This window comes from Lemur catta, chromosome 11 (genome assembly GCF_020740605.2).
Source record: "Lemur catta isolate mLemCat1 chromosome 11, mLemCat1.pri, whole genome shotgun sequence".
Classification (NCBI taxonomy): domain Eukaryota; kingdom Metazoa; phylum Chordata; class Mammalia; order Primates; family Lemuridae; genus Lemur; species Lemur catta.
Window position 1 is genome coordinate 87,583,507 of NC_059138.1, and position 26,959 is coordinate 87,610,465.

General features: G+C 43.9%; 1 protein-coding gene across 1 annotated transcript in view; it reads left to right on the plus strand.

Annotated features, from left to right (window-relative positions):
- Nucleotides 1-14,766: 14,766 nt before the first annotated feature.
- BLVRA (biliverdin reductase A) overlaps nucleotides 14,767-26,959 on the plus strand; it is a 42,524-nt gene continuing 30,331 nt past the window's right edge. Inside the window, exons 1-2 of the mRNA XM_045564118.1 lie at nucleotides 14,767-14,853; nucleotides 25,451-25,483. Coding sequence (XP_045420074.1) covers nucleotides 25,472-25,483 — 12 coding nt within the window. The 5' untranslated portion in view covers nucleotides 14,767-14,853; nucleotides 25,451-25,471. The remainder of the gene's footprint in view (nucleotides 14,854-25,450; nucleotides 25,484-26,959) is intronic.

Genomic DNA, 26,959 nt, shown 5'->3' on the forward strand with positions numbered 1-26,959 from the left:
ACCATAACCACATACAATTTTAGAACATTTTCATCACCTCCAAAAGAAACCCCACATCCCTTAGCTGTCACTCCACAATATCTCCCCCACCCTCTCAGCCCTAGACAACCACTAATCTGTGTCACTATAGTTTTGCCTATTCTAGCCGTTTCATATAAATGGAATCATATGTGGCCTTGCTGATTTCTTTCACTTAGCACAATGTTTTCAAGATTCATTTATATTACAGCATGTATCAGTACTTTATTCCTTTTTATTTCCAGGTAATATTCCATTGCATAGCTATAACACATTTTATTTATCCATTCATCAGTTAATGTGTTATATGGGTGGTTTGTACCTTCTGGCTATTTATGAATAATGCTGCTATGAACATTCATGTACAAGTTTTTATGTGGACATTATGTTTTCCTTTCTCTTGGGTATTTACCTAGGAGTGGGATTGCTGGGTCATATGGTAACTTCATGTTTAACATTCTGAAAAACTGTCAAAACTGTTTTCCAGAGCAGCTGCACCATTTTCTATTCCCACCAGCAATGTAAAAGCATTCCAGTTTCTGAACATCCTGACAAACCTTCTTCTCTGTCTTTTTTATTTTAGCCATTCTTTGGAGACGAAGTGGCATTTCGTTGTTTTTTGTTTTTTTGAGACACAGTCTTGCTCTGTTGCCTGGGCTAGAGTGCCGTGGCATCAGCCTAGCTCACAGCAACCTCAAACTCCTGGGCTCAGGCAATCCTCCTGCCTCAGCCTCCCGAGTAGCTGGGACTACAGGCATGCGCCACCATGCCTGGCTAATTTTTTCTATATAGTTTTAGTTGTCCATCTAATTTCTTTCTTTTTGTTTTTTTTAGTAGAGACGGGGTCTCGCTCTTGCTCAGGCTGGGCTCGAACTCCTGACCTTGAGCAATCCTCCCGCCTCAGCCTCCCAGAGTGCTAGGATTACAGGCATGAGCCACCGTGCCTGGCCTTTTCATTGTTTTTTATTTGCAGTTCCTTGACACCTAATGATGTTGAGTATCTTTTCAAGTGCTTATGGGCCATTCATAGATGTTCTTTGGTAAAAAGTCTAAGATCCCGTGCCCCTTATTTCATTGGCTTATTGGTCTTTTTATAAAATGAGGTGAAAGAGTTCTTCATATATTCTAGATACAAGTCCCTTATCAGGTACATGATTTGCAAAAAATTTTCTCCCATTCTGTGAGTTGTCTTTCCACTTTCTTGATGGTGTCCTTTGAAGCGCAAAAGTTGACCAAAATTGAACCCATTGGTGTTAAAAAGATGAAGCAAACTTATTCCCATAAAAGAAATAGAGAATGTTATTAAGAAACCACCGCCCTCTCCAAAGCACCAGGCCCAGATGGTTTCATCGGGAAATTCTACTAAACCTTCAAGGAACAAATAGTCCCAATGTTCTGTACATTATTCCAGAACATTAAAAAGGAAGAAAAACTTCTTAACTCCTTTTATAAAGTAAGTATAACACTGATACCAAACCAGATAAAGACAGCGCAAAGAAAGAAAGCTACAGACCACTGTCACTCATGAATATTGATGAAAACACATATATATTAGCAAACAGAACCTAACAATACATTAAGAAAATAATACGCCATGAATAAATGGATTTATTCCAAGATGCAAGGTTGCTTCAATATCAGGAAATTCATTACTATCACACACTATGTTAATAAATGTGGGGGAAAAGTCACATGATTCTTTCTATAAATGATGAAAAAGCCTTTGATAAATTTCAACACTTATTCATGAGTTTAAAAAAACTCTCAAGAAAATAGGAATGGAGGGAGACTTTCCTAACATGATAATATTTATATACACACACACACACGAACGTACACACACACAAAAACATTTTAGTCTTAAGTCAATATCTTATTTAATGGGAAACACTAGAAGTATTTCCACTAGGATCGGAAACAAAGAAATAATGCCCACTATTTTCACTACAATGTACAGAGAAATCAGAGTCAGAAAAATAGATAACAAGGAAGTAAAACTATTTCTATTTGCAGATGATATGATAGTAACATCTGGAAAACCCCAGAGAATCAATGATAAAAATACCCCAAGCAATAACATTTTTTATTAAAAATCCAGGACATAAAGTTAACAGGTGATGATCATGTGCACCTTCATAGACATAAACAATAAACAGAGGATATAATGGTAAAGAAAACCCTATTTATGATAGCAACAGAAAAGATTAACTACTTGGAATAAAATGTATCAAAAAATGTGCAAAACCTATGTGAGAAGAACACCCTTGAAAGATACAAATACAGACCAAAACAAATGGGAAGACACCACCTGCTCTTGTATAGGACAACTCAACATTAAAATAATGACAACTTTCCCTAAGTTAATTTATAAATTCAAAGCAATGCCAATGAAATTACCAATAAGCTATGTAATGACATTAGACAAGTTGATACTGAAGTTTATATGGAAAAGCAAACATTCCAGAGTAGCCAGAACAATAAAAAAGAATACTGTGAAGGTAGACTGATTAGACATTAAAACATACTATAAAGCTATTACTATCAAAACAGTATTACTGGCATATGAATAGATAACTAAACAAGTAGAATATTATGGAAAGCCCAGAAATAGACCCAAGTAGTGTACACATGAAAATTTAGTATATGATAGAAGCCGTGTCTCAAATCACTGAGGTAAAACAAGTGGATGTTTTAATAAATGGTGCTGGGAAAACTAGGTAGCCACTTGGAAAAATGATAAAATTAGGTACACACTTCACACCATACACAAGAATAAACTCCACATGGATTAAGAATCTATGTGTGAAAAAGAAAACCATGCAAGTAAAAGGGAAAAAAAGACTGTGGGTGAATTCGTATGTAACCTTAGGATAGCAAAAGGTTTTTAAACTATGACTCAAACTCTAGGGTCATTAAAAGATTGATAAACTCAATAAAATTAAGTTTTAAAATTTTGCATGACAAAAACACCATAAACAAAACCAAAATGCAACATAGAAACAGGGAGAAAATATTCAAAATATATCATGTACAAATGACTAATATTGCTAATTTATCTTGAAAATAAATTTATGTTTAAAATCTTATAAATTTTGGACAGAGAACCAAAAACCCAATACAAAATAGGAAGAAGACATGAACTGACAATTCACAAAAGGTATAATGACCCTGAAAAATATGAAAAAAAATGTTTAAACTCATTCATTACAGGGACATACAAATGAAAACACCAATACTTCTCACTTAGATTGGCAAAAATTTTAAAATTTGGGCCAAGCGCAGTGGCTCACGCCTGTAATCCTAGCACTCTGGGAGGCCGAGGCGGGAGAATCATTTGAGCACAGCAGTTTGAGACCAGCCTGAGCAAGAGCGACACCCTGTCTCTACTAAAAATAGAAAGAAATTATATGGACAACTAAAAAATATATTTATATAAAGTTAGCCAGGCATGGTGGGGCATGCCTGTAGTCCCAGCTACTTCGGGAGGCTGAGGCAGAAGGATTGCTTAAGCCCAGGAGTTTGAGGTTGCTGTGAGCTAGGTTGACACCATGGCACTCTAGCCCCGGCAACAGAGTGAGACTCTGTCTCAAAAAAAAAAAAAGAAAAAAAATTTAAATTTGACAATACATTCTATTGGTAAGGCTATAGGAAAATAGGCACTCTCGTACATTGCTGGTGGAATTTCAAATTTGTTCAACTCTTCTGGAAGGAAATTTGGCCATGCCTAACAAAGCTACATATGTACTTACTTTTTGACACAACAATACTATTTCTGGGAATCTACCTTGAATATATAACTTTCAGCAATATGAAAATACATACCCATGAGCATTGTTTTTAATGCATAACATTGGAAATAACCTAAATTCTCATTTTATAGAAAATAGAGGAAGCAAAAAGGAAACAGGAATGGAAGCTAGACCTCTGAATATCCCAGGATTTATAATTTTTATAATATTTTGGAACCAAATATATATTATACATAATTAAAAACTAAAATTAAATTAAAAGTGCATTTGATTGATTGATTGATTGAGACAGAGTTTCGCTTTGTTGCCCCAGCTAGAGTGCTGTGGCATCAGCCTAGCTCACTGAATCTCAAACCCTGGGTTCAAGCAATGCTCCTGCCTCAGCCTCCCCAGTTGATGGGACTACAGGTATGTACCACCACGTCCAGCTAATTTTTTCTATTTTTTTTAGTAGAGACAGGGTCTAGGTCTTGCTCAGGCTGGTCTCAAACTCCTGACCTCAAGCAATCCTCCCACCTCGGCCTCCCAGAGTGCTAGCATTACAGGGGTGAGCCACCTCACCCTGCCCAAGTGCATTTTAAAATAAAAACCTAAAAAAAGCAAAAATTAAATAAATGAACCTAACCTAACCTAACACTAACTGTATAAAGTTAGTGTTATAAGCACTTGGAGAAAAATTATCATGACTTCAAAAATTATCATGACCAACCTTTGAAGTCCCAACCTCTAGTACCTCAGAATGTGACCTTTTTTGGAGACAGCATCTTTACAGAGATAATCAAGTTAAAATGAGGTCAGTACGGTGGGCTCTAATCCAACATGTCTGCTATCCTTATGAAAAGAGAAAATTTGGACACAGAGAGACATACATACAGAAGATGGCCATGTGAAGGGAAAGAATTGGATTGATTCATCTACAATGGAGAAAAAAATGCCATGTACAAATACATCTCAAGACAAAAATACCTGCAAAAAAATCATAAATTGAATTCAGTAGGTTTGTATTTGTAGTGATACTGTTATTTTGAAATTATGTAACATTTAATGTATATGTGTGTGTATCAGGATAAAAGTCAATAAGTGGGCCAGGCATGGTGGCTCATGCCTGTAATCCCAAAACTTTGGTAGATCAAGGCAGGAAGATCACTTGAGGCCAAGAGTTTGAGACCAGCCTGGGCAACATAGCAAGACCCCATCTCTACAAAAAAATAAAAATATTAGCCGAGTATGGGGTACATGTCTGTAGTCCCAGCTACTTGGGAGGCTGAGGCAAGAGGATCACCTGAGCCCAGGAGTTGGAGATTACAGTGAGCTATGATGACAGCACTGAACTCCAGCCTGGGCAACAGAGAAAGACTTTTTCTGGGGGAAAAAAAAGCCAATAAATAATTATATAAGTGTTGTTGGGAACCAATATTTTCACAATAAGAAAATGAGATGCAAATACAAAAATCCTGGTCATTTTTATTTTGAACAAAAAGTATTGGTATAAGTGCAGGAATTACTTATTTTTCTGTTCTAAAGAAAATCAATATTTCCTAGCCCTGTTTACTAAAAAGACCTAAAAATAACGACTAGGAATGAATACCCCTAGTACTCAGATTATGGTCTCTAAATACCATTCCTATCTAAAAGAAACTAGGGCTCTTTGAAGAAATTACTGTCTGCAGGTATGGGGTGGGGAATATAAAAAATATATCTGGGATATCTTGTCATATCTGCAAGCAAAGGAGCTATCAAAGACTACCGGAGTCGGCCGGGCGTGGTGGCTCACACCTGTAATCCTAGCACTCTGGGAGGCCGAGGCAGGCGGATTGCTCAAGGTCAGGAGTTTGAGACCAGCCCGAGCAAGAGCGAGACCCCATCTCTACTAAAAATAGAAAGAAATAATCTAGACAGCTAAAAATACATAGAAAAAAATTAGCCGGGCATGGTGGCGCATGCCTGTAGTCCCAGCTACTCGGGAGGCTGAGGCAGAAGGATCGCTTGAGCCCAGGAGTTTGAGGTTGCTGTGAGCTAGGCTGACGCCACGGCACTCTAGCCTGGGCAACAGAGCGAGACTCTGTCTCAAGAAACAAACAAACAAACAAAAAGACTACTGGAATCATGTTAAAAGGACACAGATATCAATTTGACCTGGCCAAAGATGAGACAAATTTGAGCATCAAAAAAAGTACTGACTACCTTGAATCAAAATGCACCAAATATATAAAAAAAATAAGTTCACAGTGGTAACTAAAGAAAACAAATTCCCTGATCTCCTTTGGTGGTTGTTAGGTCACCAACACAATATTCTGAAAGCAGATAAATAAGGAATAAATAAAAAACCATTCCCCTGCCTTTTCTGTATATACTGTATTTCAGGGTAACCAAATAGCTAATGAGGGAAAATTCTTTAGAATAGAAGAATTCCAAGTAATAAGCACAAGGAGAATGATAGATTTAGAAAATCAGCTGGAACAAGAGAGGCAGTTGGGCATTTAGATTTGGAGCTTCAGAGAGCCTAGTAGCCTGGAGGTAAATATTGGGAAGTCATTAGGATACAGTGCGTGATGACAGCCCTGGGAATCTGTGGGAGTCCCGGAGGGGGCTGAAAGAGACTCAACGGTGCACCTGTCCGTATTATCCACATGAAGGCGAAGGCATAGGCAGAGGGAAGAATAACTAATGAGAGTAACTAAGCTGAATTAGTCACAGATGTATGAGGAGAAGCACACAAGAATAGCATTGCAGAAGCCAAGGGAGGACAGTTTCACCAAAGTAGGAAAGAAAGGGGGACTTGGGAGAAAGGGCTGCAGACAGTGGTCAACATTGTCAATGCAGGGCGGGGTTCAGTAGAGCAAAGCTTGGGGAAACCACATTGGCAATAGGGATCTTCAGTTACAACAGAGGACAGAGGTAGAAGCCAGATTCAGGACATCACAGAATAAATGTAAGTGGAGGACAAAGTTTGCTGGTGAAAAACCAGAGTGAGGTCTGAGAGCTATGTAGATTCCACAAGAATTTTTAGGATTCAAGCAAGTTTATAGCTGGAGACAAAAGAACCTGTGAAGACAAATAGAGAGAAAGAATAGAAAGAAGAACTGAGATTTGTGGTCCAAAAAGTTACAAAGATTCTGGCTTGATGGTAGTAGAAAACAAAAATTACTAAGGTACAGCTGCTGAAACAACCATTCCCCCAAATATCCTGGCTTAAACAAAGGAGAACTCTCTTCTGGAAGACCAGTTAACTCTCCCCTACCTCTTATACCTTGACAGTGTTGGGGATAGAGGCTTTTTTAATATTGCTGCCTCATTATGATCTAGATTAGGGGTCAGCAAACTATGGTCAGGCCAAATTCAGTCCACTGCCTGGTTTTGTAAATAAAGTCTTATTGGGACACAACCACCCCCTTTTGTTTACATATTGTTTGTGATTGTTTTTCCCCCACAACAGCAGAGTTGAGCAGCTGTGACAGATCCTATATGTCCCATAAAGCTGAAAATATTTACCATCTGGCCCTTTAGGGAAAAAACGTGCCATTCCCAATTCTAGGGTGTTGCCTTCTTCCACATAGTCCAAAGAGCATGCCACCACGTCCACTGATCTACATTCTAGCCAAAAGGGAAGGGAAAATGAGCAGCTGAGAGAATGCTCGTTATATTTTAAGGGAATGACTTAAAAATCATACAAATCACTTCAGTTTACATACTTCCAGTTAGAACTTAATCTCATGGCCACACTTTGTACACAGGAGGCTAGGTAATGTGATCTAACCTGAGCAGTACGTGCCCAGAAAAAATTTGGGGGACCAGAAGCAGAATAGATACTGGGGTTGACTAGAAGTTTCTACCACAGTGTCCCATTGGACAGCCAACTGTTGATTACTGGGTGGACATCTACTACGAACACTTAAAGAAAAAGAAAAGAACAAAGTCCCGTTTTCCAATGCAAATAGGATATGGCTGTTGCCATATGTGGCTTAAGCAAAAACTAAGGTTTAAGTTCGGAAAGACAAAGATTAAGGATGAGCATTAAATGAATACAGTCATAAAAGCCATGAAGAAGTTAATACTTTACCACGTCTTGATGTCCTAGAACTGAGGGACAACCTTGAAACTTGAAGAAGGCACTGGCCCGAACTGGAGCGGTGGGTGGGAAGGATGGGCTGACAGTGGTCCTGCTGCCTAAGCACACCGCCAGGCAGGCGGCAGAGCAGAAGTGGGCTAGGGGAAGATTTGTCAGATATGTCTGCCTGAGTTCATGGCCCCATATTTGAAAGAGGAGAGCAGAGTTGGGGGGATGCCAGGAGCATGTACCCCAATGAAGTCAGCATTCCCACTAGGGCCAAAAGGGAAGCCTGAGTTAGGATCTGGGGTGCAAGACACTGCAGGGGGCAGTTCATGCTCACTCCTTACTAGGCATTACCCTCAGAGCTAGTGTGTGAACATTTAGAGTTTTTAGCAACCCAGAATCCATTTCCCTTGCTCTTGATACTATTCCAGTTTCTCTCAAGAGAACTCCCTCCCCTACTCAGTTCACAGGCCTCGTGTGGAGTGTTGGACCTGCTCCCTCCACATCAAATCACTCTTTCCTCTGGGATAGTGATTACCCCAGAGATAGTTAGGGAGTCTAATCAGAATCAAGGAGATGCAATAAAACATTTTATAGGGCTCTGAGAGTAAAGCAGCTACCCCTTGCTAATTGGTCTTGAATTTAGGATATGAAAAAATGCCTGGTGTGCATATCTCGTCAGAGAGATTCTGTCCAAGGATTGAGCCAACAAGGAGTAGTTAACACACACAGACAGAGAAACCAGGTTCTGGGACATTACTTATAGGACTGAATCCAGCTGTGCCTGGAGCCAATGGTATCCTTAGAATTTTGTTATCGTCACAAGTCAACGCATTCTCTTTCTCTTTAAGCCATAGTAGATTGAATTTTCTCCCACTTTCAACAGAAAAAAATCTAACACTATTAGACACTTTAAATACATTATGTCATTTAATTTCACAACACTTGTGTGTCATAGGTATTATTCCCATTGTATACAAATGAAGTAACTGAAACAGAAAAATTTAGTACCTTGCACAATATGTACAGCTTTGAACCAACTTTCAAACTCATATCTAGTTCTAAAACCTCCACAACAATACAATAGAGGCCCTCTACTCATGTAGGCTGCATATAGGTGATCAATTAACAAAAAAACTCAAGATGGAGAATTACTTAAAAATGATACACAAATATTCACATATTTTTACTTAAAACACATAATTGTGTATTTGTGTGCTAATCTTTTCTGTAGGCTCAAGGCATTCATTTCAGTATGTAACTGATGACTAGAGTTTCATAACATTTGTGCATGATCCACACCAGACATCATCAAAGGTTTCTAGTTTTTATTTCTTTAAAGGAGAACTTTAAGATACTTTCAGAGCAGTTTGAGTGCAGAACCCTACATTTTTTTCTTTCATTTTACAGTAGCTCGCCCACTTCTAATCCAACAGCAGTTTTTCAATGATCCTCTTCTATCAAGTTTTTCCAAAGCATTAAACTTAATTTTCTCAGAAACGACTTTTTAAATTAATTCATGGGTTTATATATTTACTTAAATTCCATAATTATAATAAAAATGCCACGGGCATTGGCATACATCGACTGTATTAGCTTGGTAGGGCTGTCATAAGGAAGCACCACAAACTGGGTGGCTTAGAACATAAATTCATTGTCTGACCTTTACAGAGGCTGAAATCAAGGTGTCAGCAGGGGTATGTTCCCTCTGAAACCTGTAGGAGGAAGGATCTTTCCTTGGGTCTTCTTAGCTTCAGGTAGTTTGCTGGCAATCTCTTGCAGATGCATCCATCCCATTCTCTGTCTTCATGTGGCCATCTTATCTGTGTGTGTGTCTCTGTATCCAAATATTCTGTTTTCAAAAGGACAGTGGTCATATTGCACTAGAGCCCACCCTAATGACCTCATTTTAACTTGATTACCTCTGTAAAGACCCAATCTCCAAAAAAACTCACATTCTGAGATACTAAAGGTTAGGACTTCAACATATCCTTTTGGGGGGAAATAATTCAACCCATAAAAGTCCACCTACTACACTGACTCTCAGTAACTTTACTGCTCAGGTAGTGAGGGGAAAAAAGTGAGTGTGCCGTCCTAGAGCTGTGAGTATTTGGCATTGGTTACTTTTGCAGAGGGAAAATAAAACATAGATTAATAAAAGGAGTCAATAGAGAAAGTCCACTGCAAATTACAGAGAACACTGAAGGGGGTGGAGAGGTAAATGATGAAACAATTGAACCAGTTTTCTGGGAAAACACTTTAAATAGCATTTTTTTTTTTTTTGAGACAGGATCTTGCTCTGTCACCCAGGCTGAAGTACAGTGGCATAACCATAGCTCACTGCAGCCTTGAACTCATGGGCTCAAGAAATCCTCATCTTGCCTCAGTCTCCCGAGCAGGTAGGACTACCAGTGCACACCACCAAACCAGGCTAATTTTTTAAAATTAGTTTTTGTAGAGACAGGGTCTTGCTATGTTGCACAGGCTAGTCTCAAACTCCTGGCCTCCAAGCGATCCTCTCACCTCAGCCTCCCAAAGTGCTGGAATCACAGGCGTGAAGTACCTCCCCCAGCCTAAATATTAATAGCATTTAAATCACTGCTTCCTTTTTAAAATAGGAGACAGGTTTTCCTGGGCATTCTCTTCTCGGGAGGGAGAATTCTTCTAAATCTTTTTTTTTTCTTTCTTTTTTTTTTTTGAGACAGGAGCTTGCTTTGTTGCCTGGGCTAGAGTGCAGTGGCATCATCATAGTTCACTGTAACCTCAAACTCCTGGGCTCAAGCGATCTTCCTGCCTCAGCCTCCCGAGAAGCTGGGACTACAAGTGCAAGCCACCATGCCTGGCCAATTTTTCTATGTTTGTAGAGATGGGGTGTTGCTCTTGCTCAGGCCGGTCTTGAACTCCTGGCCTCAAGCAATCCTCAAGCGATCTTCAAGAGTACTAGGATTACAGGCATGAGCCACTGCATCTGGCCCAACTTCTTCCAAATCTTAAAGGGATCCAGATGCATCTCTGTCAAGGGCATAAGGGCTTTCTTCTGCTATTGTGGAAAATATGGTAATCCTTCCCCAGCTGTGTTTCCCACATTCAAAATTTTAGAATAAACATATTTTTCTGATATCTTCAAAGCTCTCTCACCTGTGTCTATAAATGAGGTCACATTAACATTTATTCTCCATTTTTTCCTGGCTTATCACTCCTACCTGCACATGCAGGACCTTACCAAGTATCCCTTCCTCATGTGGCATCTCAGAGGGGTTCATAAACAGGCAGATGTATGCTGAATACTGCACTCCCCTGCTTTGGCCTGAGACGCCCCCAAAACTACCTCTTCTTCAAGATACTGCCTTCCAGAACTGTCTCTTTAACATGTTTTCCCACACCCTTGCACCAATGCTCACATTATGTGCTCAATAAATATTTGTAGAATGATGGACTCCATTATGCTCTTAGGTGGCCGAGAGAGTAACAAACATTCCATTCCCTGTATTTCCCAGCCTGTCCTGCAGTTAGATGGCGCCGTGGGACTAGTTCTACCCAGCAATGCATAAAGCCTTAAAATTGCACTTAGATGTCCTTAGAGGAAGGGAGCTGGAGCCTGGAGCCAATGTGTTTTGATCTGCTCTAAAATGAAGTTATAAAAGGTGGAGCTAAGGCTGCAGGAACCTTTGTATTGGGAAAGGCAAAGAGAAATATAAAACCGAATACATTAAATAGAGGTTTCCCAAATCTTTAACCACCCCAATCATCTCAGTAATTGTGCATTTGTAGTAAGGGACCAGATGTAGGAATCAGCATCTTTGAGTCTTAAAATCAAAAAAGTCTTGACATTTCAATGGAACAAAATGCAGGGGGAAAAATACCTCTCACTAGCAAACTTTCTGCAAAAGAACAAAATGAATTAACAAGCAACTTGCTGATTCTGTGAATGAGAGAAATTCTGAAATGGTTCTTCTGGCTGGCAAAGGAAAGTAAATGGAACCCAATTGGACAGTTGGTATTACAACAATTCTGAGATGTACATAAATGCTATGGCATGAATGTCGATGCCCCCCCAACCCAATTAAAATGTTGGAACCCAGTACTCAATGTAATAGTAATAAGAGATGGGACCTTTGGGGAAATGATTGACTCAGCCCTCATGAATGGGATTAGTAGCCTTACAAAAGAGATTGAAGGGAGCTAGCTGCCTTGCTCCTCGTGCTACGTAGGATGCAGTGAGACAGCATCATCTTTGAAGCAAGAGAGTGAGCCCTGACCAGACACTGAATCTGCTGGTGCCTTGATCTTGGACTTCCCAAGCCCCCAAAACTATGACCAGTCAATTTCTGCTGCTTATAAATTACTCAGTCTAAGATATTTTGCTATAGCAGCCAGCATGGACTATGACAATACATGATGCTATTTTTTGGACTGGAGCTGTCACAAACTCTTTGGAGATGACCATGTTGGACCTTGTTCCAGCAATTCTCCTCCCTGGACAGATGTACTGTGATTTCTTCCCCACCTTTACGCATCTGACATTCACTTGCAGCTTCCTGCCCCTCTAGGCAGCCTTACTGGACTGCACCCAAGAGCACCGTCTCCTGCCTGGCCCATACCTGATCATCGGAAACACACACGCATACTGGGACCTCTGCATCTGTGGGCCGACAACCATCTACTACCTGCCTCTTTCACGTGGGAGTTAAATGACAGTCCAGAGAGTCCCCCACATATACCAACACACTTTACAAGTTCCCCAAACGGTTGCGTGGACATGAAGTAAGGGAAATAAGCTGCTCAAAGTTTCCTGCAAATGGGGAGGAGGGAAACAGCACAGCAACAGCTCTGCCAGAGATTTCTTTTCCAAATCTCTCTCTCTACTCTGAATCCTTCTTATATCGTTGGAGATCTGATCCTAGAATTTCACATCTAGTGTATCCCGTTGTCTTAATCAAAATCTATAATATCCTATTATACATGGATGGGGGAAAAGAGCAAAGAGAAAATGAGGCTGGAGGCCTAATGTACTTCCTTACTGTGTAATGCTGCTTGAGTGGGGGTTTTCTGTTTCTTGTGGCCTAATGCAGTTTGTTACTGTCCTCCCAACCTCCTACAAAGTTCTTCAGGTTGGAGAGGGTTACTACTTTGTAGAATGGGATGTTCTTACTCAAAAAAGTAGAAACTGAAAATAAAATCAGACTTTGGAAGGATTCAGATAAACTAACTTATTCATAACACATCATTACAAGAAAGTTGGGGTGTTAGAGGTCCCCTCCTTAACCTCTGTGCTCAAGGACATGTAGGGCCCCTCACAGGCTTTCCCTAAGCTCCTCTGGGTGTGCTGGTCTGACTCAGCAAGTGAACATCTGCAGTTTCTGCCTCGCCAGCATCCCTCCTCCCAGTAACAGAACTCAGCATTTCCTTCTGGGGAATCATCCCTTCCCCTTGAGGTTCACTTAAAGTGATCATGCGTTTGGACCCCAGACTTTGGCTTATGACCTAGACCTTGCCAGTGAAAGTATGGTGTCTCTCTGTTGGCAGTTATTTTTTTTTGAGAAAGGACATATCATGGCCCCAAGAGGCAGGAGCAGGGGTGGGTGCATGGAAGAGATAGATAATAAACAATAAACTAAATAAATAAATAAAAGAGGCAACAAGTGCTGTGAAGAAATAGATCAAGAAGAAATAGATCCTTGTCAACAGCAAGGAGGCCAGAATGCCTGAAGCGAGTGAACCAGGGGAAAGACAGTAGGAAGTTGCAGGGTAACAGAGGAGCAGATCATGTAGGGTTTGGCTTTGATTCTGAGTTAAATGGGAAATCACTGGGAAGGTTTTGAGCAGAGGAGAGCTTTTATCTGGCTGTTATTTAAGGTCATTCTGGCTGCTGCATGGGGACAGACTGCAGGGAGACCAGGGAGGAGACCACTGTCATGACTCAGGTGGGAGATGATGGAGGTAGAGGTAAGAAGTGGTCAGAGTCTGGGTATGCTGGGAAGGTCCAACCAACAGGATTTCCTGAGCCCTGGAGGTGGGATGTGAGAGAAAGACAAGTCAAGGATAATAGCAAGGTTTTTGGCCTGAACGATGGCAGAGTTGCCATTGAGATGGGAACTTTTCCATGGGAAAAGTTGGGGAAAAGATCAGGGGCACAGATTTGGACACGGTAAGACTGAAGTGTATTTTAGACATCCAAGAGGAGATATTAAGTAGGTAGCTGAAAAGTGAAGTATGTAGTTCAGGAGACAGGTCCAGCCTGGGGATAAAAATTTAAAGCCAAGCCTTCTCTCTGCACCCAACAAAACCTCACTTAGGCTTTTCAGGTCCCCGAATACAGGATGAGAATTCTGTTGGAGGGATCAAAGAGATCTCACTCCTCAGCCTAACCCACCCTCTCCCTGGCTTCTCCTGTTTCTCCCCCAGCCCCAGTATGCCAGAACCCGCACTCCCAACCAGCGGCCCTGACTTCCCCCCATCAGGGTCCCCACAAGCCCACTCCAGGCGAATGAAAGACCAGGCAGTTCCCTAGCACAGTGTTCATTTCCTAGCTACCCGAGCGCAGGAAATCGCCCACACTGGCCTCCCGGCATCTTTACTCCCCTCCTCACGTTTACGCAAAGGACAAAAACAAGCTTCGCCCCTACTCAGTCGGCCCGGGGCCACTGATCCAAAAGGGACCCAGCAGGTTCCACGTGGAAGGTGGGGGGCGGAGGAGAGGGCTGCGACGACCCCCACGCCAAGACCGGGCTCAGCGCGAGGGGCCCCTCCCCTGCGGTCGGCGGACACCCACCACACACCCCCGCCGCCCAGCTGCGTGCAGGCGCAGGACGGGCCACGGCTGCAGCCACCAGGCGCCAGGCCCAGGACCTCACCGGCGACAGCGCGCGGCCACGACCCTCCCCTCCCCATCCTTCTTTCTCCCGTCCGCTCCCCTCCTCCTCCCCTCTAGCCGCCCGCCCCGCGGCCCGGCAGCCAATCGGAGCCGGGATCCCGCCCCGGGCCGCAGCGCTGGTGGCGCCCTGAGCTGCCCAGAGCTGGGCCCGGCGTCAGGTAAGGCGCGTGGGGGCGGGGGTCGCGCGCGCGGGGACGGGGGTCGCGCGCGGCTGTCACAAAGCGCCCGGGCTGGAGCTCGGGCACCGGCGCCCGCCCCGCCGTCCCGGGCCCGCGGCCACCGGAGCCCCGAACGCAGCCCGGGCGCCGCCTGCCCTGCCTGCCCCGCCGGGCCGGGCCGGGCGCGAGGACGCGGTCGGGAGGCCCCGCAGGCCGGGGACCGCGCCGTGCCTCCCCGGTGCGGGGCTTTCTCAAACGAACAAAAAGACAGACAAATCAAAACATTAAATCTACATTTCATTTAAGACTGTTTATGGTTTCGACTTTCAGTAGACATTAGTGGGCTGGCTCGGCGTCCGGGGACCGGGTAGTCCGGGCGGTCGAGGTGGATGCAGCGGTGCGACCGGGGCGTCTCCGACGCGGGCACCGGGAGCCCCGCGCGGGACTGGCCCGAAAGGCCGGGTCGGGGTCTGCTCCGCAGGGGCGAACCCGCGGCGCTGCGCGGGTCACTTACCCTGTTCGCCGCACTTGCCTCTTTGGAAACTGGAAAATATCACTTGGTTCACGGACGTTGTTGTGAGGGTTACAGGAGTTCATGTTCTGTAAAGTCACTCTGTATGTGAACTGCTCAAAAATATGGCTGATAATGAGTTTATTTATATCTTACTTAAATCCAAAAAAAAGAAAAAGGATCTGAGGCATCATACTTATATACCGTTTTGGAACCTGATATTTTTTCACTTGACATTGTATGATAAAAGTTTTCTATCATGTACTTCTATGCGATCTTCCGCACGTTAACTGTTTGGGGCCTGTTTTCTCATCTGTAAAAGTGAGAATAATCAAGCATTGGCTTACTTGGTAGGGTGGTTGTGAAGAATAAATGACTCAGTAAACATAAATAGCTTACAGCAGAGTTTTCAGCATGGAAAGTATTCAGTAAATTTTAGCTATCATCATCTACGAAACAAGCAATACTATGCTGAAAGTTTTTTCTCCATAATTTACATAATTTCCCATAGTATTATTTACAAGAAGCTATTGAAATTATTGAAATAAAGGTATTGATATATTGCTAGTTTTTTCTCAAAAAATTGTATTGGTTATTCTGTTATAGCAACTGAAAAAAAGAAAGAAAAGAAAAAAGATTGTATTGATAATTTTGCAGATTCTTTCCTTACATTAAGCATTCTAGAAAAGCACAAACTGAAGTCAAATGGTAGGTGGACCAAGTGTTATAAGGAAGATTCTGTAGCCAGAGAGCTAAAAACATATGAAAGTCTCTCTAATTATACTTGAACTTTTAGGAGTAGTTGTCAGTATTTTTTCTGGTATTTCATACATGTTCTTTATTTTTGTATTCTTTGTACCCCCTGCTCATCCAGTTAGCATCTGGTTAAAGTCAAAGATTTGCCACTTTGGGCCACATCTATTAATTTTCATCTGTGTTCTAATTGTATTTAGTTTTTGATCTACGCTGCTTATCATTCCCAATCACTTTTATAAAAGAAGTGTAAAATCTGGTAACATACTCAAATTGCATGAGCTTCTGTGTAGAGGCAACACTGCACCTGAACTGTGGACTGGCAGGGGGTCCCATCCTGTAGGAGCAGGAGCTATGGAGGCATTTTCATTCCTAATTCTCCTTGGGATATCCAGGACTCCGGTTACATGATTATAAATATCAGTATTAACAAGTTCCTTTTTGCCACAGAGATTTCAGAAACAAGCTGCTATTTAGCCGTGTATTTTGGAATTTGAAAAAGAAAAGACACTTCACTATTCAGCAGAGAAATGCCTTATTGTCCCTTCAAATTAAGCTTTAATCAAATAACAGTATTAGTTTGGAAACTTTTCATTTATGAACACTGTATACTTTTTCATTTATGAAAAAAACCCAACTGAATATAGTGATTTTGTGACATGGGAGCTGCATGTTTGAGAATGTTCTTTCAGTCTTTGAGCTGTAAGCAAATGAGCAGCTCTGTGAGCTGCTGACTCTGCCTTACAGTCAAAAGCTAAGGTTGCACTCCCAGGGACAGAGATTTCAAAAGTACTGATACCCCTAATTTTTCCACAAAGGAGTTAAGGTAGTTTACCAGAAAATCACATGGAATAGTAACAAATAAATACAACCAGGAATTGGGAGCAGAGAAAATATAAAGGACAGGAAATAATTCCAGGGGAAAAAAAGAATGAAGTGTTTCAGTGCTGTCCTATAGAGCTTTCTGTGATGGTGCAAATGTGCTATAATTCATTTACATTTAAATAGCCCTATGCGTCTAATGGCTCTCCTATAGGACAGTAGAGTTCTATTTTGTTTTTGTAGTTGAGTCTCAAATTTGTCTCTAGAAAGGTAAACTTGGTCAGTCACATGATTCTTGTCATTTGAAAGTAAAACATACTTAGCGACTTCATTCGTTCATTCATTCATTGATCCCTCAAATATTAATGGCTTTGAAGGAAGCAGAGCCTTTCCTGATACTCAGCTGTAAGGACGGTTTCTGTGGACTTCATTATCAGAGCACCTTGATGTATTATCCTATGGAAGTCTGTTCAGTTAAGAATTGGAGCTAGGGGGCATGGAGTCAGTGAATATGCATAATTTATAAATTTTTTATAGAATTTTGAATAATTATACTAACCTTTATAGAAAAATTTAAAGTATATAAATGAGTAAAAAGAAACTAAATCACTAAACATTCCACCACTCAGCAACATGTTGTCCCACGTAGCCATTATATTTTCCTTGGTACGTTCCAAAACATACGACTCCCTCCATGGAAGGAAAGTCCGTTTACCCTTTACCTTTACCCTTGGACCTTTTAGACCAGTAGCTGGCCCCACCCGGTAAGGTCACCCTCTCCCTAATCCTTCCCCGTACTTCTGGCCTTGGGACAATGATTATAGGTACTTGAGAGGGCCTTTCAGGAGGAAAGGGGAAGGTCACAACTGTAGTTCATTCTGCATGATGAGTAATCCAGGGTTTCTCAACCTTGACATTTTGGGCTGGATAACTCTTTGTTTTGTGTATTTGGGGGGTGGGGGTGGTGTCCTGTGCATTATAGGATGTTTTGCAACACCCCTGGCCTCTACCCACTAGATGCCAGTGGCACACTCTCCCTTGCCCCCAGCATGACAATCAGAAATGTCAGTGAGAACCGCTGGGTTAGCGGAAATCACTAAGTTATTGCTCATGTGCTCTAAAGAGTTTCAAATTCCAATGTGTGTATGGGGGAGAGACTGAAATCAAAAGGGAGACGTAATGTAAGCTAAGGAAGCTGTGCTGTTCATTTACTGTGAGATTTGGGTGGGCAAGTACATCCGTTAGGATCCTGACAGGAAAAAGCATAAAAATGAAAGGAATTTTTGTGCGGACTCTTGAGAGAAGAGTGGGCAGGATTGGAGGAACCAGCAAGTAATAGGGAGGCACCCAGGGAAGAGCTTCAGGAGGGCAAGAGCCCCACTGCTCTGGGGGGGCAGGGGCTGGAGCACTGGAGGAGGGGCTGCCCCCTCCATGGCTGCTGTGGCCATCACAGAGTGCAGCCACTGCCAGAGCAGCCGCCTGTGGGACCAGGCAGGTGTGGCCCGGTACCCTGGGCTCGCTCTCTATCCGTTGCCTGCTTACCCCTCCGCTGGCCAAACCCAAGTGGAAGCTGAAGGGTGAAGGCGCACAGACAGCCAGGACCCCGAGCACCCAGGACAGGGCCACGGATAATGGGACAAGAATCACTATCAGCAAGGGAGCCAATGTCTCAATGTCTCTGGGCCTCTGCAGAATGAAGGTGTGGGGGCTCCACTGCTTAGGGATATTGTGGGAATAAAAGGCAATAGACAAAAAATGTTTTTGAAAAATAAAGCACATACCGTACACATGTAGACCACTGCTGCTTTTGACCTCTGGCTCCATTTCATGCAGTGGTGTCCAGTCATTCTGGTTTTTAGGTACTGCAGTATTTCTTTAAGTTTTTCTGTCCTCCCTATTTTAACTCATTTATGCTATTTCATGTACTAAAACAAATATTTGCTGGTGCCTGAGTATATAGTTGGATATTTTATATACCTTGCACTTATACATAATGATCATATATTTTTCTTGTAGCTTGTTCCCCCACCTCTTTTTTTTTTGAGACAGGATCTCGATCTGTTCCTGAGCTAGAGTGCAGTGGCATCATAACTCACTGCAATCTCTAAATCCTGGGCTCAAGCAATCCTCCTGCCTCAGCCTCCCAAGTAGCTGGGACCACAGGCATGCACCACCATGCCTGGCTAATTTTTTCTATATATATTTTTTTAGTTGTCCAGCTGATTTCTTTCTATTCTTAGTAGAGACAGGGTCTTGCTCTTGCTCAGACTGGTCTCGAACTCCTGACCTTGAGTGATCCTCCTGCCTCGGCCTCCCAGAGAGCTAGGATTGCAGGCGTGAGCCACCACGCCTGGTCCATACCTGGCTAATTTTAAAATTTTTTGTAGAGATGAGGTCTTGCTATGGTTGCTCAGGCTGGTCTCAAACTCCTGGCATCAAACAATCCTCCCCTGTTGGCCTCCCAAAGGGCTGAGATTACAGGCATGAGCCACCATGCCTAGCCTGTTTTCCTTTTTCTATCACAGAAACCATGTCAAGAAACCTCAGAGGCCAGGCGCAGTGGCTCATGCCTATAATCCTAGCACCCTGGGAGGCCGAGGCGGGAGGATCACTCGAGGTCAGGAGTTCGAGACCAGCCTGAGCAAGAGCGAGACCCCGTCTCTACTAAAAATAGAAATTAACTGGACAACTAAAAATATATAGAAAAAATTAGCCGGGCATGGTGGCTACTTGGGAGGCTAAGGCAGGAGGATCACTTGAGCCCAAGCGTTTGAGGTTGTTGTGAGCTAGCCTAACGCCACCACAGCACTCTAGCCCGGGCAACAGAGTGAGACTCTGTCTCAAAAAAAAAAAAAAGAAAGAAAAGAAACCTCAAAGTTTGCAAAGGACTTAAAAAGTTTCTCCCCTGAAATCTGGGAATTTGCAGCCCCTTAAAAAACGCGCAGGAAAATAAAACAATGAAAGAGCATGATATGCTCAGTGTAGAGAATAAAATGTATGTAATTAGGATCGAGGACATAACACATTGTTAAATCTTGCTTGTAAAAGCTCTTGATTTATCTGCTGAGAAAAGAAAACATGTTCTCTCTAGAGATCTTTAAAAGAATAGTTATTGAGCTTTTAAAATGTTAGCAACAAAAGTTCGATCTACACATATTTTGCCTGTGTGGCATATTTGTATTCCTTCCCTCCCTGCACCCCCCAGTTGTGAGTTGTACTTGTGTGTGCTCAGCTGTTCAGCAGCTCAGGATTTCCTGTAGTGCTCAGCCAGGAAGAACCAGTCTTCCAGCAATAAGGGATCAAGGTTATGACCTGTACCTTCGAGGGGGTCAGTGCCTAAGAACATGTGTGGGACTGAGTTCAACCCAATTTTGAAATTGAGTTGTACATTTTTTTACAATTCTTTGAGTTAATAAGCAGCTCTTTTAAAACATGGATATACCCTTCCAATTTTGAATATACCAGACATTTATTCCTTAGTAAGAATAATTTGCCTCATGTTATCTCATTTCTCTCCTATTAAATTAAGATCACTTTCAATGAAAGGCAGAAGCTTTTGAAATGGCGATGAGGAGGAATGGGAGGGACACAGAGCAGATGGACAGGTGGGGCGGGGAAGAGAGTGGCTCTTTTTTGGGAAAAGCTGTACCTGTTGAGCGCTCACGTGCCTGGGGCCTTGATGGGGGCTGCTTCATGAGCCCGGCAACCTGAGCCTCACCCTGGTTTACTTGAGCCAGAAGAGAAGCTTGGAACCTTCAGTTAACCGAGCCAAACAAACACCAAGAAAGTTACACTAAAAAAGAACAAACAAACAAAAAAATAGAAGTAAAGTGGGTTAGAATTCTAGCACATCAGCACAGAAGGAGAACTTTGGGGTCACCTAAGTTCATCTGCCCCCTCTCCTTGTTTGAGGTGCAAGGCACAGGGAACCATGTGTCCTGGCCTTGATCCCACAGCTAGTGGGTGCCCCAGCCAGGCCTGGAATTCTGGTCTCCTGAGTGACAGGCTGGCTCTTCTTCCCTGGGAGGAAGAGCTTGTCTCTGTACACCTGAGTGCATTGTGTTTTGGGGTCAAAGTAGGTAAAGGTTCAAGCTCCAAGACTGTTCAGCAGACTTGCTGCAGTGGATATGGAGGCAGGAGACACCTGCTCAGAGCAGGTGATTTATGTAAAGGTATTGACTTTTTTTAACTTTCTAATGAACCACTGCAGCCTCGGCTGTCATTTGTCATTATGCAATAATTCAGGAACTAACTCTAGATTCTTCTTCTTTTTCTAATATATTAGAAGCATGGGAGTAGAGGTCCATGGCACAGCAGAGGAAAGAATAACTATTTATAGGATTTAGGTATGGAGTTACTGTGGGAAAGGATGAAATATCCAATAAATAACGTGGAAACAATGTAACTATTTGGGGAAAAGTAAAATTAGAGTCTTATGCCGTATACCAAAATACAATTTAGGTTGATTAAAAAATAAAAATGTAAATAAAGAACAAAGAAAAGTTAAAAATCTAAAAAAATTAAAATGTGTCTGTACGTCTCTTGGGAAAATCATACTAAACATAATACTAAAAATCAGAAAACTGTTTTTGTGTTTGACCAGTTGAATATTAAACCCTTGAAATAAGAATAATAATAAAAAAACCCTAAACAAACCTAAATCTTCTCATTATAGGATAGGTCTTAGATGTTTTAAGAAATATTAAAATACAGAGTAAGATACTCCCTGAATTCTGTTCAGACTTTGACTGTTCTTGGCCAGGTGGCAGGGAGGAAAGGAGAGAGAGCGGTGCGTGATGGGCAGGTGGAGTGCTGAAAGGTGGAACCAGATCTCGCCTGGCCTGGGGTTGCTGCCTCTCCTGACAGTGCCATCTTACCATAAGGGGAGTGGAAAGCAGAGGGGGAAAGAACATGGTGAAGATCTGGGTGCACTTTGCACGTCTGTGACCCTGGCAGGTCCCGCCAGTTACTCAAGCTCTGTGAGCACCAGCTGGGGTGCCAAGCTGAGTGTGCTTTGTGAACAGCAAGGCAGTTCATCCTGGGTGGTGCGCCTTGGATGCCCAGTGCGGGAGGATTTCTAGGTAGGATTCTTTCTTGTGAGTATGTATCTCTCCAAATCCTTTTGCTGCTGTTGTTTTGTTTTGCTTTCCCCAGATTCTGTGGGAGGACAGTAAAGTTAATAAGTAATGTTTTGTAGACTGCTCTTGTAGGAAAGCTTTCCTGTACGTTCTCGTTAGAAAGGGAAAGCAAGCAGTGGTATAATGTTTCTACAAGGACAAAGGACTTGGGGCAATTTCTTCAAAATGCGGCTGGAGACAGAAATAGGAAGTAGTGGAATTGCTAGGTCAGAGGTTGGGTGCATATGGAATTTTAATAGATATTGCTAAACTGGCTTCCACCAAGATGATACCCACCTGTTGTCCCTAATAATGTCGAAGGTTGTATTCCTCACCACACTTTGACCAACACACTCTGGCAACCTTTTTTGTTTGTTTGTTTTTTAAGATGGAGTCTTGCTCTATTGCCCAGGCTAGAGTGCCGTGGCGTCAGTCTAGCTCACAGCAACCTCAAACTCCTGGGCTCAAGAGATCCTCCTGCCGCAGCCTCCTGAGTAGCTGGGACTACAGGTGTGCACCACCATGCCCAGCCAATTTTTTCTATTTTTATAGAGACAGGGTCTCACTCTTGCTCAGGCTGGTCTTGAACTCCTGACCTCAAGCAATCCTCCCACCTTGGCCTCCCAGAGTGCTGGGATTACAGGCGTGAGGCCGGCCTCTGGCAACTATTTTGATCTGTCAGTCTGATAGGTCATCTTGGTAAAATCATAATTTACATTCTGTGATCGTAACTGAGGTTGAGTATCATTCCACCTGTTATAAGAGTTGCTGGAATTTCCCTTTCTGGGAACCAGGGAATATTTTAGGCTGGAACAGACCTTAGAGATGAAGTCCAACTGTTCAGCCTACAGAGGTGGAACCTGCTTGGCCATGGCTGCCTGGGCAGTCCAGTACTGACGCAGAACCAACCCCAGGCCTCCTGTTTATCCTAGATGCTCTGGGTGAGCGTGAGACTGAACCTGTCAGGGCCCCTGGGGCAATCTGGGGTTTGACTTTAGAACAAGAAAGTCTGGAAATTGCAGGGCAGTGCCACAATGCCTTGGCTGTAAGGCCAAGTGCTTGTATCTTCCCTGAACTTCAGGTACTTCCTCTGTAAAATGGAATTACTGTTAGCTTTTTTGCCAAGGTTGAGAGGATTAGGGTTAATGTATGTAAAGTAGCTGACACAAACAGGCTCCCATCTGTTATCTTCCTCATATTTGTGCATTTTGTTATCTGACTTTGTCACTCACATGAAGGCTCCAAGGGAGACTTGAACTAAAGTTCTTAAAAATAAAAGTAAAGCACTGCAGAGTTTTGGGAAGGGCATCTCTGCAGAGCTTCCGTGCAGCCAGCGGAGGGTGAGCAGGGTGCGTCTCTGGGGGCCAGTGCACAGCAAGCCTCCTCCACTAGTTCACCCACCCCCACCCCAACTCCCCCACCGCCCCCACACCCTCCCCCCTTAACTCTCAGTGTCTTAGTTAGCCTTCTGAGATATTTTGTGCATAAAAAGACATCACACCCATACTGCTTCCCCAGGATCTGGGAAGAAAGTGTACTCACTTCGTTATATCTGTTTTTTTATACAGTTTTTCTTCTAGCAAGCTCCCCTTTTCAGATTTTTCAGGAGGTAAGAACAGGCTCCAGATTGCCAAAGGAAAGGCAGCATTGGTGTGCTGGCCAGGTTGGGTCCTGAGACCCACTCTCAAAGCAGGAAAGAGGAATGGGAAGGGAGAAGGGAGGGGGATTGTTGGAAAGAAGTATCATTTCCAGCGCAAAGCCCAGGTAGTCTTAGGGTTGCCAAGAGTCAAGGTTGTTTTTTTTTCTGTGTATGGGGGGCAGGTATTATTTCACTGTTGTTATTCATGGCTGTCATCCCTGTACTTAACCCAAAAGAGTAACATGAAATGCAGAGCTGGGTCCTTCTCTTGTCAGAGGCCTCTGTGAGCTGGGAGCAGTCATTTGCATTGGCTCCCCAAGTGGAGGGGCTGGAGAGGCAGCTTTGTGCTTCTTTCACCTCTGGGATCCATTTGCCCTGCTCTTGCCTGCCCAGTTACAGTACAGTGGCAATTCTAGCAGCTCTGAAAAATGAATGAAAAAATTACTCTTGGCGGGGTGCTGTGGCTCATGCCTGTAATCAATCCTAGCACTCTGCAAGGCTGAGGCCGGAGGACTGCGTGAGCTCAGGAGTTCGAGACCAGCCTGAACAAGAGCGAGACCCCATCTCTACTACAAATAGAAAAAATTAGCTGGGCATGGTGGTGTGTACTTGTAGTCCCAGCTACTCAGGAGGCTGAGGGAGGAGGATCCCTTGAGTCCAGGAATTTGAGGCTGCAGTGAGCTGTGATGATGCCACTGTACTCTAGCTGGGGTGACAGAGCAAGACTCTGTCTCGAAAAAAAAAAAGAAAGAAAGAGAGAAAGAAAAAATTACTCTCTCTTTATGGACCTCTCTATTCTCTTAATTCTAGTGTTTCTGCAAGTGGGGCTCTTGAATGTCTGCACAGTACCCTGGATGCCTGAAGAAAGTGCAGACTCTTAGCCTCCCCTCCACTACAGGCCTTCTAACTCAGAGTCTGGGGATGGAATCCAGAAATGGAGGGGGAGGGTGTTTGTTTTTTTTTTTAAGAGTAAGGGCCTTGCTCTGTCGTCCAGGCTAGAGCACAGTGGTATCATCATAGCTCACAGCAACCTCAAACTCCTGGGCTCAAGCAATCCTCCTGCCTCAGCCTGCTGAGTTGCTGGGACTACAGCCGTGCACCACTGCGCCTGGCCAGAAGTGTGCATTTTCAATAAGCAGTCCTAGGAGTACATTGAAGTCTGGAATTAAGCCATACTGTCTCTATTTCTTTTGCTTCCCTCTCCTACTTCCCCTCATCTCCTCTTCTCTTCCCTTATTCCTTCTGACTCCGGCTCACTGTTCCCTCCTTCGTTCTTTGCTAAGGGTGCAGAGCAGCGTGTTGGACTGTTCTTTTAACATAGTAAGTTGAAGTCCTCTGGAAACTCAGCTAGCAGTGGGGGGAAAGGTGTGTATTTTTGTTGCCTTGCTTATTGCCGTAATAGCCAGATGAAAAGCTGTCCTGTCCCAGCACCAGCTTTGGGAAACGCATCATTCCATGAAGGCATCACGTTTGCAGCTGCTCCTCCCGAGTCGGAAGTGGACCTGGGGGTTGGAAATGCCCTTCTCTAGAGAAACATGGCTGGTGTGATGTCCCAGGGACGTCGGCCACCACCAACCCCAGGGTAGACACTGGCCTGGGCACTCTTGCTGAGGGCACAGGGTGGTGAGGACATTGCGGAGGATGAGGCTGGTGGGACAGGAAGTAGTGGGGGGAAGAGAGTAGCAAAGGGACGTGTTTGCGTGGAGTTCGGGCAAGCGCCGCCAGGGTCCTGAACCTCTGCTTTTGTCTTCACAGCCACTGAAGGAAGAGACCAAGATGAATGCAGAGGTGAGTTCTTTACCAAGACTAGTTTGAGGGGTGCTTTTCTTGCAGTGTCCCTCATTTCGCCTTTGCAGCAAGGTGATGTTTTCCTTTCAGAAACATTAGAACAAGACTTGAAAACTCTTCCCTTGGCCGGATGCGGTGGCTCACGCCTGTAATCCTAGGACTCTGGGAGGCCAAGACGGGTGGATCGCTTGAGGTCAGGAGTTCGAGACCAGCCTGAGCAAGAACGAGACCCCTGTCTCTACTAAAAATAGACAGAAATTATCTGGCCAACTAAAATATATATGGCAAAAATTAGCCAGGCATGGTGGCGCATGCCTGTAGTCCCAGCTACTCGGGAGGCTGAGGCAGGGGGATCGCTTAAGCCCAGGAGTTTGAGGTTGCTGTGAGCTAGGCTGATGCCACAGCACTCACTCTAGCCCGGGCAACAAAGCGACACTCTGTCTCAAAAAAAAAAAAGAAAGAAAAAAGAAAACTCTCCCCCTGCAAGCGACCGATGTGAGTGCAGCTCTAGGTGACACAGGGTGCATCAGGCCCCTCGGAGTTCTTATCTGTGCCTGCACGTCTCCAATACAGCTGATCCTGAAACAACACTCATGAACTAGGGGTGGCAGTGGGACGTAGGGGGTGCTGGGCCCGGATCCCTGCCTTGTTGTTCCGGGGACCCTTAACTCTTTGCCAAGACCGTCTTCTTGGTGCTCTCAATTCCAGGCCTTCGATCCAAGGAGATGTCTAGTTCATCCCTTTCTTTTTCTTCTCTTTTACCCATCAGCCCCCTCCTATGTTCACTCCCTCCCACCTGCAGCCCAGACCTTGGGGTTCGTCTCTGTAGCAGCTTCTGTGCTGATGCCCCCAACTCCTTCTCCCCTGTGCCGTCCGTCCACACGGCAAACCCGGAGGCTGCCCCACAGGAGCCCAGCTTTGTGCTGTTGCACCTGCACGTGTCTCTCACCCTCTGGGTGCACGGCGCGGCCCGCCAGGCTCACTGGGTGGCCCCAGGCTACTGTCTTGCCCAGTGCCCGGGCAGCCAGGTGCAGGCGTCCGCACTCTGCCTGAGCTCCGCAGTCTCACGCATCGGGATCACTTTTTACTTCACGCAGAAGAATGCGGAAATTCCATCTGACATCATCTCCCTCAATTCCTGACTCTCCTTTTGTGTTGTTCCTCTTGTCACAGTGGGAGGAATGTTTTATCAGTGAGAGAATTCTGGGTTGTCAGTACTGGAAAACCCAACTGAATGTGACTTTTTTCCTCGAAGTCCAGGTGAAGGCAGGCTCCAGGGCAGGTGGATCTGGTGGCTCGGTGACTTCACCAAGTTTTTCCTCTGTCTGCTCTTCATGCAGCTGTGGCTTCATCCTAGGGGCAGTTCCCTGTGGTTGCAGGATGGCTGCCAGCAGCAGTTGGGGCCACACACTTTCTTGTTCCCTTTTAGCAGGAGAGAGGAGTGGCTTCCTGCAGCTCTTGCAGAAGAGTGGGAGC